Below are 14,966 nucleotides of genomic sequence, written 5' to 3'. Positions count from 1 at the left end.
TGTAGAAAGGCTTTAATAAAGATTAAAATATTACAAATATATAAAAGGGTGATTTCCTTAGTGTAAAAACATCTCTTAGAAGTCTTCTAATGGTAATAGACCACAGGTAGTTTCTTAATCTTAATGGTAGTTTTATGGTGGTTAGAAGACACCTGCGCATACGATAATGGATATTCCATTCCTCGGGTTTGAACTAGAATGATTGTCATAAAACTCTGTATATTGATCTGTCAATTAGTGTGAACACTAACCAAGGTATGTTGTTATTACCTCTAGTGGTCTGAGATGGTATTACGTAGATGGCATTGCAGCTGCTAGGTAGGTCCTGGTATGAAATGATCCCTGATTGTAGTGTAGATATATCACACTGTATATAGAGATCGCTTCCTGAGCTCCGTCAGGCACAGTGAGCGGTGTTTGCCTCATTCTCACTCCCTCATCTGTACAATAATCCAAAGAATGTCAATGATATAAGATAGCTGTGGCCACAGCTTACAAACTCCCCAATATAAAATTAATGCTGATAGTCCTCAATGATAACAATGATTCTGTGAGCTATAAGTATCACACCAACGCGTTTCGTCCCGTTAATGGGACTTTCTTAAGGAGATGGATTGTAGTCCATGTCTGTGTCATATATACTCTCACAAGTTCGATGTTCCGTTACGTATCACCGCCCCTGCTCATTAACTCTTATTACACTCAACTGCATGTGCCGACATCACAATGATTTGTCTTCTTTTCGTCTCAAATTGTGCTAGTAACTCCGTTCATGTGAAGTGCAGAATGATCCAATATCTATCTTTAATTCATACATGATTTAATACTAATTATATATTCACTTCCTAACATTCCAGATAGTGACCTCATGAAATGTTATTGTTTATGGCTACAGTATAATACATATTGCCCCCAAAGGTGTTTATTACCCTAAGCAGTTGGGTACTTCCGTAAATCTATCACACCCTATGCAAATGAGTAATTTGTATTGTAAATGGGCTTGTTCTATGTCTGCCCCTATATAATTGGGACTTATATAGATGTTTATGTGAAACTACGGGGGAACCCCATGTGAAAGAACAGTCTCTGTGTGCAAACATCCGATACAGCTACTTCTAAAAATAATCTGTACCTCCTCCTTAGTTGTAATACATAGGGTCATTCCCTATTCAGCAGATTGCTTGTGTTGCATGTTGTTATTTTCCTAATGATTGTTTCACATCGAAATCTATGTTCAACCCCAAAGGGTGTAGTGTTTTCATTCTGTATATCCATGCTCTTTCTACCCAGTTGATTTTCTTCAATTCCCCCCCCCCCTTTCCAGTTTTTATGGATTTATGTTTGACAAAGCCAAGGAAAACTGACACCAGTGACTTTATTCTGGAGCCTTTTCTACAACAGTCCACTGTTTCTGGGATAGAGAATTGGAGAGATATTTGCTTGTCATTGTTTTCCTCATAAGACCACTTCATTGCATTTTATTGCTAAACAAGTTAACCCGTGCATGATACTCATGCATTCTAGTCAAATCAAGCTACTTAAGGTCTTAAAAAGGTTCTTGTCATGCATTTGGACCTAGCCCAGGCCTCCTCAGGGGAAGAGCGTTACTTCCCGACGCAAGCGCCCTTTTTAATGTGTGTTTATGAGGTAAAATTACCTCACGAAAATGAGTTTGACCCCTCAACTCGTAAATTTAGCCTTTACTACCCCTCCCACGGGGGGAAGGGGGGATGATGGAAGTTAACTGACTTCACTATTCTAATTTTTTTGTCAAATAATGTCAGTATACCAAATTTCAGGTCAATTGGATGAGTCCTTTCTGAGAAAATAGTTTTTTCCACACACACACACACACACAAACTAACACACGCCGCTACACATGTGTGTTCATGAGGTAAAATTACCTCACGAAAACGAGTTTGAGCCCTCAACTCGTAAATTTAGCCTTTACTACCCCTCCCACGGGGGGAAGGTGTGATGCCCTTTCTGAGAAAATAGTTTTTTCCTCACACACACTAACACACGCCGATAGGCTTTTACTTTTATATATTAGATAATGCTAAGAATTTAGTAGGTCAGTGTATAACTCCGCCCAGCAGGTGACGCTGCAGCTAGTTTTTTTGTTTTTTTTACACACACAGACTAACACACGCCGCTAGGCTTTTATATTATTGATATGCATGTTGATGTATAACATGTTAAGTTAGTGGATATGTGTTGAATTTAGAATATACTATTGCTAGACATTATTACAGTTGGAGAATAATTGCAAGTAAGGATTTAAGGTAGAGGAACCTCATAGCTTGGGCAAGAAAAGGTTAAAGCAGTGTTTCCCAAACACAGTCCTCAGGGACCGCCAACAGTGCATGTTTTCCATATCTCTCTACTGGAGCACTGGTGTAGTCATTACTGACAGACACATTTTGAAAGATCCACAGGTGGTACTAACTTTCTTTTGTCACCTGGAAAACCTGCACTGTTAGGGGTCCCTGAGGACTGGGTTTGGGAAACACTGGGTTAAGGTATTGCATTGTATTCTTGCACATTTACTATATTTCACCTGTTTTAAAGGGATACTTTTAAAATAAGGTTTATACAAGAGATATTCTTTTTTTTATATATAAAAAGGCTAATCAGACATGAAAATCCTTTGTGAGCACGTGACTAATCAATAAAAGTGCCGGCGTGGCTTTCAAAGACCATTTTGTCTATGGCTGTCTTTTTCTGTGTGTGCTTGTGGTTTTGTTAGTAGGGGGCGGAGGGTTCCTTGGTCTTCCTCTGGTGTTGCTTGTCATCACTACCCAATGAAGTGCCTACTGCACTCAGACCAAGGTGGAGGAGGTGCGTTAACTGAGAATAGAAGTAAAGGAAACACCATTGGTCACAATACGCTTTACAAAGACACCCACCTGATCTACGGAAATGCGGGTGCTAAACTTACAATGCATGGGACAATGCCAGTTGGACACATAAGTCTACATATTGCATTTCGGTCCAGCCAGATTGCAAATTTAAAAAGTTAGTTGTATGCTATATGATCCAGTCACACAGAAATGATGGTCAGGGGGTCAGAGGGTTGTTGTCTTGTGTGAACTTTGTAAAGGGTGGTAATAGAGTAACCTAGAGAGGTTAAGAGGGTGGTAGAGGAATATTATAAGCTTGCCTGATGAGGTGGGTTATCAGAGAACGCTTGAAGGTTTGCAGACCAGAGGAAATTGTGTGAGGGAGTAAATTCCACAAAGTGTGTGCAGCTCGAACAAAGTCCTGTAACCGGGAATGGGAGGATGTAATGAGAGTGGATGAGAGATGCAGATCTTGTGCAGAACAGAGTTGTCAGGTTGGGAGATATTTTGAGACAAGTGAGGAGATGTTGGTGCAGTTTTGGTGATGTCCTTGCAAGTTAGTAGAAGAATTTTATATTGGATTTGATCAGGCAACCAATATAAAGTCTGACAGAGTTGTTCAGCAGAGGAAGAGCGATTTGCAATGAAAATCAAACTGCATGTAAAATAGATTGTAGGGGTCAGAGAGTGTTTGGGAGGGAATTGAATATTGCAATTTCCTCCAAGAAGGGAATTGCTATATTCAATGTGGGAGATGATGTGTACATAAATTAGAGTTTTTGCAGTGTCTTTTGTAAATTATATGTGGATTCTGGAAATGTTTGTTAGATATATGTAACATGATTCAGATATAAAGTCAATGTGAGGAATAAAGGATAGTTCTGAGTCAAGGATCACACCTAGGCAGTGAGCTTGCAGGGTGGAGTTTAAGGTCATGTTGTCAACAGAAATAGAGATGTCCGGTAAGTAAATTCTGTTGGTGGGTGGGAATATTATTAACTCTGTTTTTGAAAGATGAAATGGCAGAAAGGCAGTCAGTAATGTGGGATAACACAGATGACGAGAGATCAGGAGAGGATAAATAAATAGTGTATTGCAAAATTTCTCTTGGATGTAAAATAATTTCCAGGGTTCAGATCACATTCAGCATTTTGCTTAATTTTTTCAACACTTGTGTGATCATCTTTCATAACCATCAGCTTCTAAAATAATGGGGATATACTTGAAGCTTCCCAATGCTGCTCCACACAATCACTTCTCATGTGACCATTGAGGAACAACAGCACCTGGCCAATACCTGAGCTGGTAACACAATGTATTTGAGGTGCCAGCGTCCTCACTGCAAGCAAAACAACCTGAAATCACCAAACTTTGCAAATTCGCATTGTGCTGTATTGTTCCTTTAAAGTCTCCAGTTTCAAAACAACTAATATCTCAGGGCTACACACAAAATATCTGGTCAACTCCCTCACTAAACAAAATGTAATCCAGGGGTGCTGCAATAGTGCAATAAGTAAATTCAAAAACACACAACATGATTATTGATAGTAATTCAAAAAGATGCTCATTATACCAACAATAATTTCTGTTTACACATGAAGCTAACAACAATATTAAAAATACAACAAATAAAAATCTATCAACGTCCCTTTAGTGTCAATGTGAATGCAGAACATAATACAAATAATAAAATTGATAAAGTACAATATTATGTGTAACTATGAATAATGCATGTAATAAATGTACAATAATACATCTATTATTATCTTACTGTGGTCTTTGGGTGAATATAGTGATACATTCTGTCTTTATAGATTTATACATTGAACATTTATGGAGGAAATTTTCTTTCAGTTTTGATATTCATGATACAGTTCACGTGGTGGTAGAAGTGTAATATGAGTGTAATACATTGTACCAACAGCACCAACAGCAGAAAGAAAAGCACGTACCAGATATATACTTTATATCCTCTGACATCAGGGTACTCACCAGTCTCACATAAGTACAACATCACCAGTATGTTGTGTATGATTCACTATTCCTCAGGAACATAACAGGTTATAAAGCAATTTCCACCTCAGGGTCTGATTAAGGTTACCAGCCTCCTGGGTTAATACACCAGTTGATGCCCACCCCACCCCATCATTATATATATACATGTACACACAGTGGCCAAAGTGTAAATTTGAAATAAGTTTATAATTAAAACAGTAGAAATGGTAGTATGGCACAGCACCGTCTGCTTCCTCCAGCCCGCTCTGACCATGGTACATATATATATATATATATGTATATATATATATTTATATATATATATATATATATATATATATATATATATATATATACACACACATGTATAATTATACTCATGTACTAAAATCTACTAGCCCCATCTGTCTAGTATTTTGCATCCTATTGACTGCTGTGACCACAGAGAGTATCCACATCACCATCACACAATACAGAGATCATGCCCCCCACAAGCTATTTTATCACCTCCCCCCACCTGCCAATTCATTCGCCAGCCATTTTTATCAACCCCCACTAGATAGTTTATGACCCCTCATCCATTTCATCACCCATCTAGCCACTCATTTGCTAACCAACCCCCCCTGCCAATTAATCACTCTCCTCTGCCATTTTATTGACTCCCAGGAACCAACTAATCTACCCCCCAAAGCCAATTCATCAACGCCCAAGCAAATTCATCAACCCTCCCAACCAATACATCACCCCAGCTAATTCATCACCCCCTCCAATCAATTCATCACCCCCCAGCCAATTAATCAGCTCCCCAGCCAAATTATCACAACCCCAGCCAATTCTTTAAGAACCAATTGTTCTGTCTCCCGGATAACCTCTTCTATTCGGCTGCCGATAGGGGTGCTATATTTGGAGTGAAATGAGTTCTTGGTCCTTCCCCAGTCAGTTAATTCTGTCATTCTGGGGTTGCCTTGCACCTTAATTCAACTGAAATTCGGTCCAGGTTACCTCTTGGGGTACTCGGTGCATCAGAAGATGTCTCTCTACAATCAAACCTGGAAGATCTGCTGATCCTTGCAGAATCATCTCATCCCTACCAGAGCTCCCAGCTCCCTAAACTTCTTTTCAGGAAGTCTTCTGTAAAGAGGCTTCTGAGACCCTTCCTCCGCATCATCCTTGGGACTGTCCCATCGATCTGCTGCCAGATAAACCTATTCCTAGGTGTCAGTTTTATCCACTTTCCTTACCAGAGAATTAAACAATGTCCCAATATATTGCTGAAAACCTGCAACGAGGATTCATCAGGATGTCTTCGTCTCCTGCAGGTGCTGGTTTCTTTTTCGTGAAGAGGAAGGATGGGACGTTACCTCCCTGTATTGACTATCAGCAGTTGAATGCTATAACCATTAAAAACAGATACCCCTTCTCTCATCTCTGAGAAGAAGGTACCCTAAGCCTAACTCTAACCCTAACCTTTTTAGCGCCTCCAAAATCTTCTCCAAACCGGATTTATGGGGAGCCTACAATCTTATCCCAATCCGGGAGGGGGATGAGTGGAAAACTGCCTTCAGTACCCCCGATGGACACTAGTGATACCCTTTGGTCTTTGTAATGCTCCTGCGGTATTCCTGGATGTCTTCGTCTTCTGCAGGTGCTGGTTTCTTTTTCGTGAAGAGGAAGGATGGGACGTTACCTCCCTGTATTGACTATCAGCAGTTGAATGCTATAACCATTAAAAACAGATACCCCCTTCTCTCATCTCTGAGAGGAAGGTACCCTAAGCCTAACTCTAACCCTTACCTTTTTAGCACCTCCAAAATCTTCTCCAAACCGGATTTATGGGGAGCCTACAATCTTATCCCAATCCGGGAGGGGGATGAGTGGAAAACTGCCTTCAGTACCCCCGATGGACACTAGTGATACCCTTTGGTTTTTGTAATGCTCCTGCGGTATTCCTGGATGTCTTCGTCTTCTGCAGGTGCTGGTTTCTTTTTCGTGAAGAGGAAGGATGGGACGTTACCTCCCTGTATTGACTATCAGCAGTTGAATGCTATAACCATTAAAAACAGATACCCCCTTCTCTCATCTCTGAGAGGAAGGTACCCTAAGCCTAACTCTAACCCTAACCTTTTTAGCACCTCCAAAATCTTCTCTAAACTGGATTTATGGGGAGCCTACAATCTTATCCCAATCCGGGAGGGGGATGAGTGGAAAACTGCCTTCAGTACCCCCGATGGACACTAGTGATACCCTTTGGTCTTTGTAATGCTCCTGCGGTATTCCTGGATGTCTTTGTCTTCTGCAGGTGCTGGTTTCTTTTTCGTGAAGAGGAAGGATGGGACGTTACCTCCCTGTATTGACTATCAGCAGTTGAATGCTATAACCATTAAAAACAGATACCCCCTTCTCTCATCTCTGAGAGGAAGGTACCCTAAGCCTAACTCTAACCCTAACCTTTTTAGCACCTCCAAAATCTTCTCCAAACCGGATTTATGGGGAGCCTACAATCTTATCCCAATCCGGGAGGGGGATGAGTGGAAAACTGCCTTCAGTACCCCCGATGGACACTAGTGATACCCTTTGGTCTTTGTAATGCTCCTGCGGTATTCCTGTCCTTCATTAATGAGATCTTCCGTTACCTGCACTACAGTACGGTGGTTGTGCATCAAAATGACATTCTGATTTTCTCTCCTGACCTTCCCCGCACTCACCATCAGGCAGAACTGTCTGTTGCGGGGCAGCTGGACGCCATCCCCTCTCCTTAGGATTGTGAACTGTGGGCATCTGTGTCCACTCGAGTCTCCGTTTCCTAACAATGAGACGCTTCACTACACTTTCTGTCGGCAGCAGCTGTTCGGGCTGCCGCCTCCATTGCTACAAATCAGGGATTGGTCTCCACTATTTAAACCTGTCTCTAACACTAGGTAGGCATCAGAGTATCTAGGTCTTCCGATGCTCCAGCGTTCCAGCCTGTTTCCCTGGTCTCAGACTGACCTCCTGTGTACCAACTCGGCTCTCCCTGGTTCTGCTTCTGGATCTTCCTTCGGCCTGATTACTCCCACTGTATCTGACCTTTGGCTTGCTGACTCTGATTTGCCTTACCCTTTGATACCATGTTTGCCAGTACAGTTTGACCCCTGCCTGCACGACCACATCTGTTAACTGTTCACTCCACTGATAACCAGCTTGGAGGGCTGCGATCTACACATTCCTTGCACCAAACTCCATTGCAGGAGTCCCTGACGAAGACCGGGATCGTGTTTAAATTCAGCGCCTCCAGCGCAAATATCAGCAAGTGGCTTTCAGCCCTTGTGACTCGTGACAGAGAACTGTCATGATATAAATCCAGGAGAATATGTTATGGTCAGAAGGTTTTTACGCTCTGGTTGTGACAGATTGTTGGATAGGACGATTTTGAGTGTTGTTAATCACAACTACGGCATTGAAAATTGCAGAGAAAGACACTTGGATTCACGCATCCAACATTGACCTGGAAAGACGCAGAGACTAATAAAGTTTTGGAACCAGATAAAACAAATTTGTTTCAGGACTCTGACAAAGATGTGGTTTATGAAGAAGAATCTGACCCAGAAGTCAAAGAATAATATAATTATTACTATTGCCATCGCTATAGGCATGATTTGTTTTTTGATTGTTATACCTTATATTATTTTTGGACATTTCTTCAATGAGGATTTGATGGTAAGATCTGGTACTGGTTTTGTAGAAAGGTGGTACATAGTTGTAAAAATAGAGAATCAGACCTGTCTTCATCATTCTTTCTATTCACAACTAATAACAAATACAATAATGACACAGATAATGGTAAAATTAAAAGACACATAATTGGAGATGAATATGAACATGTTGGTGAGAAACTGCCAACTGAAAGGTATATATGTCAGTATTGTGATAACCCTCCTGAAGAAAGATGTGTTAAATGCTGTCAGGAGGACCCAGAACATTTTTAAAATCAACATCCTCAAGACTGTATCATGGTATGATAGGACGAGCAATTGAACAAACTAATTGTTGGTTATGTATACTGAGTAAAATGTCTCTAATCTTCTCTTTAAATAATTAATTAAGATGAGCAGGTTTTCAAAATATAATATTTCTATTCTTTATTAAAAGATATGATACCTAGAAACAGCCCTTCCTGGATGAAGCAGACATGAGCCCAGGGTCTCAAATGCCAATTGACAATGTATCTTTAGTTAGCTCATTCTTTTATAGAAATGTTACTTATCAATGCCATAAACACTAATTATTCTTGCCAAAACCACACCTTCCCTAACTTACATCAACGCTGACAAAACTCAAAACCTCTATTATTGATACTCATTAAATTGATAGGTTATTGGCCATTCATTTTGGCTCTTATTTTCGGAATTATTTCATCCAGAAGGTCCTGGAAATTTACTAAACATCTGTTTCTTATCTTGTGTTATATAAAGTGTTTTTCTGACTATTGTGCTATATGTATTTGTCCGTTCTCTTAAAGGCACAGACACATAAAATTCAAGTTCATTACTTCATTATATTGACCTAATTGGTAATATAGGGTTTTTGTTAAATATTACTTTGACAACACATACACCACATGGACATCAAAATGTTGGATTGTTGCCAATGCCTTTAAATTATACAGAGTTACTTAATTTGCCAGAGGGAAGATCAGTTGCTGAAACATATAATGAAACACAACCTTCTTACTTAAAATTTTTGCCATATGTATTAACTGAAAGTGTTATATGTCTAAATTTTACAAGTACACAAGAGATTAAATATTGGGAGTTGGACTGGTTTGGATGGGTGCTAACCATTAGACCTATTGGGGACAGGTAACCATTTAAGTGAAATTGGGAAAAGTCCTGCTTTAAAAACCCCAAATTTAGATATGTTGGATCAAAGAGATATTTGGGAACAGTAGCATCAAAATATTGTAATATAACTTTATAAGAAGGTGATTGTAAAGAGGAATTAAAGAATAATAACTATGGAAAGTTTATAGATACTCTCTGCACAGATATATTACATGTACAATACCATATATGCTGCCAGATAATATATATTACATATGCGAAGTAAGGCATATAAGTGGGTACCACTGAATTCAGGGAGAATACGTTATTTAGGTAAGGTAATTCCAGCTGTTAATATATTTACACATAATGATTTAAAGGAAATTGTACAACAAAAGTATTTAATAGATAATTCAGTAACAAGAAAGTAAAGATGAAAAGATGAAAAGAGTAGAAAACAACCAGTATCACAATGTATTAGTGAATCAACTGGTGTAAAAGTATTGACTGCATTAGAATTGTCAGGTATTGTACATAGAAATATAAATAGGGTTTAATATTCAAAGTTTAGCTACATTAATAAATAACTAATGTGTATGATGAAACTTTCTGTTATGGTGCAAAAAAAATGTCACGTTTTTAAAACAGAACTAATACAACATAGATTGGTCTTAAAGTATCTTACTGCACAAACAGGAGGTTCTTGTGTAACATTACAGATGAAGTATGGTATGCAGCGCCATTATTACTTTATCAAGGGCGTATTACACAATCAGCCAAATAAAAGCAGCTAGATAGTGCTGCTTCTAATGGGCATCATCATCATTGCATATTGCTGCCCCAGGCCTCCAATACCTGAAAGGGATACACCTAAGGGGCCTATCTGGGGTTCCATCTATGTCTAATTATGTTGATCTCACCCTTACTGATCCACCTTTCCATGTGTAAGGGGTCAGAAGTCAGCAATGTGCGACAATCTACATATGACGCATGTGTACGCATGTTTTCTGCACATGTGCAGGACAGAAAATGTATCTTAAGCAACAAGATAGCAAATGTCCAACTCTAAATGAGCCCCTATATTGTATCTCTAATTTCCTGAGCTCTTTTAATCTATTAACATCTTCTCAGTTGTAAAGAAATGATTCTCATGTCTACTACATTTTTATTAAATAAGATTTATCCAATTTATACCCAACTGATTGAATATTTTTTTACCTCTTAACTTTCATTGACAGTATTTTCCTTTCTATAACATTATTTACAGTTTAATTTAGAGCAAATCTAATTTCAATTTAACAAATACAGAACATAGCGATTCTCTATAAAACATATATAATTGTTATTTTATAGTCTCATTGTGACATTGGTTTGGTAACAATGTACAATCTAACAGCTGTAAGTACTACATCACACATTGGTTCTCTGTAACATGTGCTTTCTGGAGTTCAGCTCAGGTTTTAGAAGCAGAATGTAGAGTTTTGGGAAAAATATACAGCCAAGAATTCCAGCACATGAGGTCAATATGGCGAATATCTCCACAGCCACCATGTATTTCCCTTTGGTGCTCAGATAGGCCGGGATCGTTGCAATCCAGACACTGCAGAACACCAGCATGCTGAAGGTGATGTACTTGGCCTCATTAAAGCTGTCCGGTAATGTCCTCACCATGAAAGCCAGAACAAAACTCAATGCCGCTAGAATCCATAAATAACCCAAAACAGAGTAGAACCAAATAACTGACCCTTCATTACACTGAATGATGATCTTCCCAATATAAGTGAACATATCATAATCTTGATAAGGTGGAGACAGTGACAGCCACAGAACACAAATCAAAACTTGAACACAAGAACATGTCAAGACTATAGAATTGGATATTTTGACTCCTGTCCACTTCCTCCAGGAACTGCCAGGTTTGGTGGCTTTGAAAGCTATGCAGACGGTTACAGTCTTGGCCAGTACAGAAGAGACAGCTGTGGAGAAGAAAACCCCAAACAGAGTGTGTCTCATAATGCAGGTTATATCCACCGGCCGGCCGAGGAACAAGAACACACAGAGGAAGCTTAGCAAGATGGAGACCAGGAGAATGAAGCTCAGAGGTCGGTTATTGGCTTTCACAATTGGAGTGTCCCAAAACACTTTAAACTTTCTTATTATAAAACATGTGATAAAACAACATAATATTGTTGCTACGGAGAAGCATGAAGCTATAATATCCTCTTCATATGACAGAAACTCGTAGGTTTTAGGAATACATTTCACTCTTCCTTCATCAGGCCACTCTTCATCAGGACATTTGTGGCAGATTTTACTATCTATTGGAAAATTAGAAAATATATGATAGCATTAGTTATTTTTCTCTTTCTTACAATAACACAAATGTCAAAACTGTTGAATAAAAATATATTAGTTAAAGAAAGTGAAACCTAACCATAATTATTTGTTCATCATTTGTAAAAGTAATCTTTTATTTAGTTATTTATATTTATTATTAGCTGTGTGTTTTTTCATTAGGCCAGAAATTCTTCTCAAAATAATTTTCATGGTGTATGGACATTTAAATAGTGTACCTTAAAATGTATTTTTTTCCAGGCATCCTATTGGGTAAAATAAACATATTTAGTCTTCTCTTTTTGCTTGCAATTGTTAAAAAATATTTTAGCTGATTTTTGCATAAGAAACAACAGTAATGTTTTATTTAAACTTTAATAGTAATATAAATGATTCACTGTATTTTACAATTATAAATAATGCAATTAATCAATTACTAATTAATTTAGATGACTGGACCTAGTATGTAATTTTATAGATATAATTGTATATTATATTGTTTTTTTTTACATAAAAATATTAAAAATAAAAATGTTGTTCTACTATTTTTATTTTTTATTGTTATTAACTGGAATGTTTTAAATCTTGTATGACATATATATTTATAATAGAGATGAGCGGGCTCGGATATCTGAAATCCGAGCCCACCCGAACGTTGCGGATCCGAGCCGGATCCGAGACAGATCCTGGTATTCCCGCCAATTGCAAAACTGAAACCGAGGCTCTGAGTCATAATCCCGCTGTCAGATCTCGCGATACTCGGATCCTATAAATTCCCCGCTAGTCACCGCCATCTTCACTCGGGCATTGATCAGGGTAGAGGGAGGTTGTGTTAGGTGGTCCTCTGTCCTGCTATATCTCGTGCTGTGCTGTGCTGTGCTGTTCAGTTCTGTGCTGTGCTGTGCTGTGTTGTGCTGTGTTCTGCTCAGTCCAGTGGTGCTGTGTCCTGTGCTCTGTCCTTCTCAGTTCAGTGGTGCTGCTGGGTCCTGTGCTGTGTCCTGTTCAGTCCAGTGGTGCTGTGTCCTGTGCTCTGTCCTTCTAAGGGCATTGTAATTTCCCCATTATTCCCAAGTTAAAAAAATGTTTAAAAAAAGTTATAAAAGTTATTAAAAAAAAAAAAAAAATTATAAAAAAAAAATAAATAAAAAAAATAGCCAAAAACAATCCTGCAGTATAAGTCCAGTGGTACTGCTATATTACAAAGTTCACTGATTCAGCAGTATAAGTCCTGTGGTACTGCTATATTACAAAGTTCACTGATTCAGCAGTATAATTCCAGTGGTACTGATATATTACAAAGTTCACTGATTCAGCAGTATAAGTCCAGTGGTACTGCTATATTACAAAGTTCACTGATTCAGCAGTATAAGTCCAGTGGTACTGCTATATTACAAAGTTCACTGATTCAGCAGTATAAGTCCAGTGGTACTGCAATATTACAAAGTTCACTTATTCAGCAGTATAAGTCCAGTGGTACTGCTATATTACAAAGTTCACTGATTCAGCAGTATAAGTCCAGTGGTACTGCTATATTACAAAGTTCACTGATTCAGCAGTATAAGTCAATTGGTACTGCAATATTACAAAGTTCACTGATTCAGCAGGAAAAGTCCAGTGGTACAGCTATATTACAAAGTTCACTGATTCAGCAGTATAAGTCCAGTGGTACTGCTATATTACAAAGTTCACTGATTCAGCAGTATAAGTCCAGTGGTACTCTCCTGTGCCGCATATAATTTTTAAAGGCTTTGCCGAGTGTGTGTGGCTTCGGGGTACACTCTCTTGTGCTACATATAATGCAGAACAAAAATTTGGAGGATAAAGTAGGGAAAGATCAAGACCCACTTCCTCCTAATGCTGAAGCTGCTGCCACTAGTCATGACATAGACAATGAAATGCCATCAACGTCATCTGGCAAGCCCGATGCCCAATCTCCTAGTACAGGGAATGTAAAATCCAAAAAGCCCAAGTTCAGTAAAAGTAGCAAAAAGAGAAACTTAAAATCATCTGAGGAGAAACGTAAATTTGCCAATATGTCATTTACGACACGCAGTGGCAAGGAACGGATTAGGCCCTGGCCCGTGTTCATGACTAGTGGTTCAGCTTCACCCAAGGAACTAAGCCCTCCTCCCCCCCTACAAAAAATTTAAGAGTGTTATGCTGTCAGCAACAACACAGCAAACAACTCTGCCTTCTAAAGAGAAATTATCACAATCCCCAAGGCGAGTCCAAGGGTGTTGGTGGTTGCGAAGCCTGACCTTCCCATCACTGTACGGGAAGAGGTGGCTCCTTCCACCATTTGCAGCATGCCTTCTGCTTATGCTGGAAGGATCACCCACAGTCCAGTTACAGATTTGGCTAATGAAGGTGTGAATGTTGTACACCGGGAGGAGGATATTGATGTAGCTGGCGCTGAGGAGGATGTTGATGATTATGATGCAGACAGATACCAAATTGCCTTTCTCAATTTCTATTTATATTCTAGATTATATAACGGCTGAATAGTTTTCTATTTTACTCCTAATGGAGAGGGGATCTGATGCAGACAGATACCAAACTGCCTTTGTCCATTTCTTTGTATATTTGCATTTCCAGTTCTACAGTCTATGCAGGCTGCTTTTTTTATATTCAACTACAAGTGTAGGGCGGGGTGGGGGGGGGGGCATAGATTGCCACCAAAGTAACGTGGTCCATTTAATTTCACTTTCTAGCTCCACAGTCTGTGCAGCCTGATTTTTTTTATCTTCAAAGTATTTACAAGCCTTGCAATCTAAATTAACAAGAGGTAGTGACGTGCTAGAACTCCACCCTCTATATGCTGCAGAGGATGGAGGAGCATCAAAAGGCCATTCAAGCCTACACAGCCACCTACGACATAGGAAAAGGAGTGGGGATGCTCCTGAGTCAAGCGCACTGGAGAATGATTTCTGTGTTGCGCAAGGTTCTGCAGCCATTTGAACTTGCCACACAAGAAGTCAGTTCCGACACTGCCAGC

At 39.2% G+C, this 14,966-nt stretch overlaps 1 protein-coding gene across 1 annotated transcript in view; it reads left to right on the top strand.

Annotated features, from left to right (window-relative positions):
* Positions 1-14,966, top strand: part of LOC142110745 (vomeronasal type-2 receptor 26-like) — a 166,217-nt gene that overhangs the window by 7,183 nt on the left and 144,068 nt on the right. Inside the window, exon 3 of the mRNA XM_075193779.1 lies at positions 100-106. Within this exon, the coding sequence (XP_075049880.1) occupies positions 100-106 (7 nt within the window). The remainder of the gene's footprint in view (positions 1-99; positions 107-14,966) is intronic.

This window comes from Mixophyes fleayi, chromosome 1, assembly GCF_038048845.1.
Source record: "Mixophyes fleayi isolate aMixFle1 chromosome 1, aMixFle1.hap1, whole genome shotgun sequence".
Classification (NCBI taxonomy): domain Eukaryota; kingdom Metazoa; phylum Chordata; class Amphibia; order Anura; family Limnodynastidae; genus Mixophyes; species Mixophyes fleayi.
This window is presented reverse-complemented; position numbering and strand designations above follow the sequence as displayed.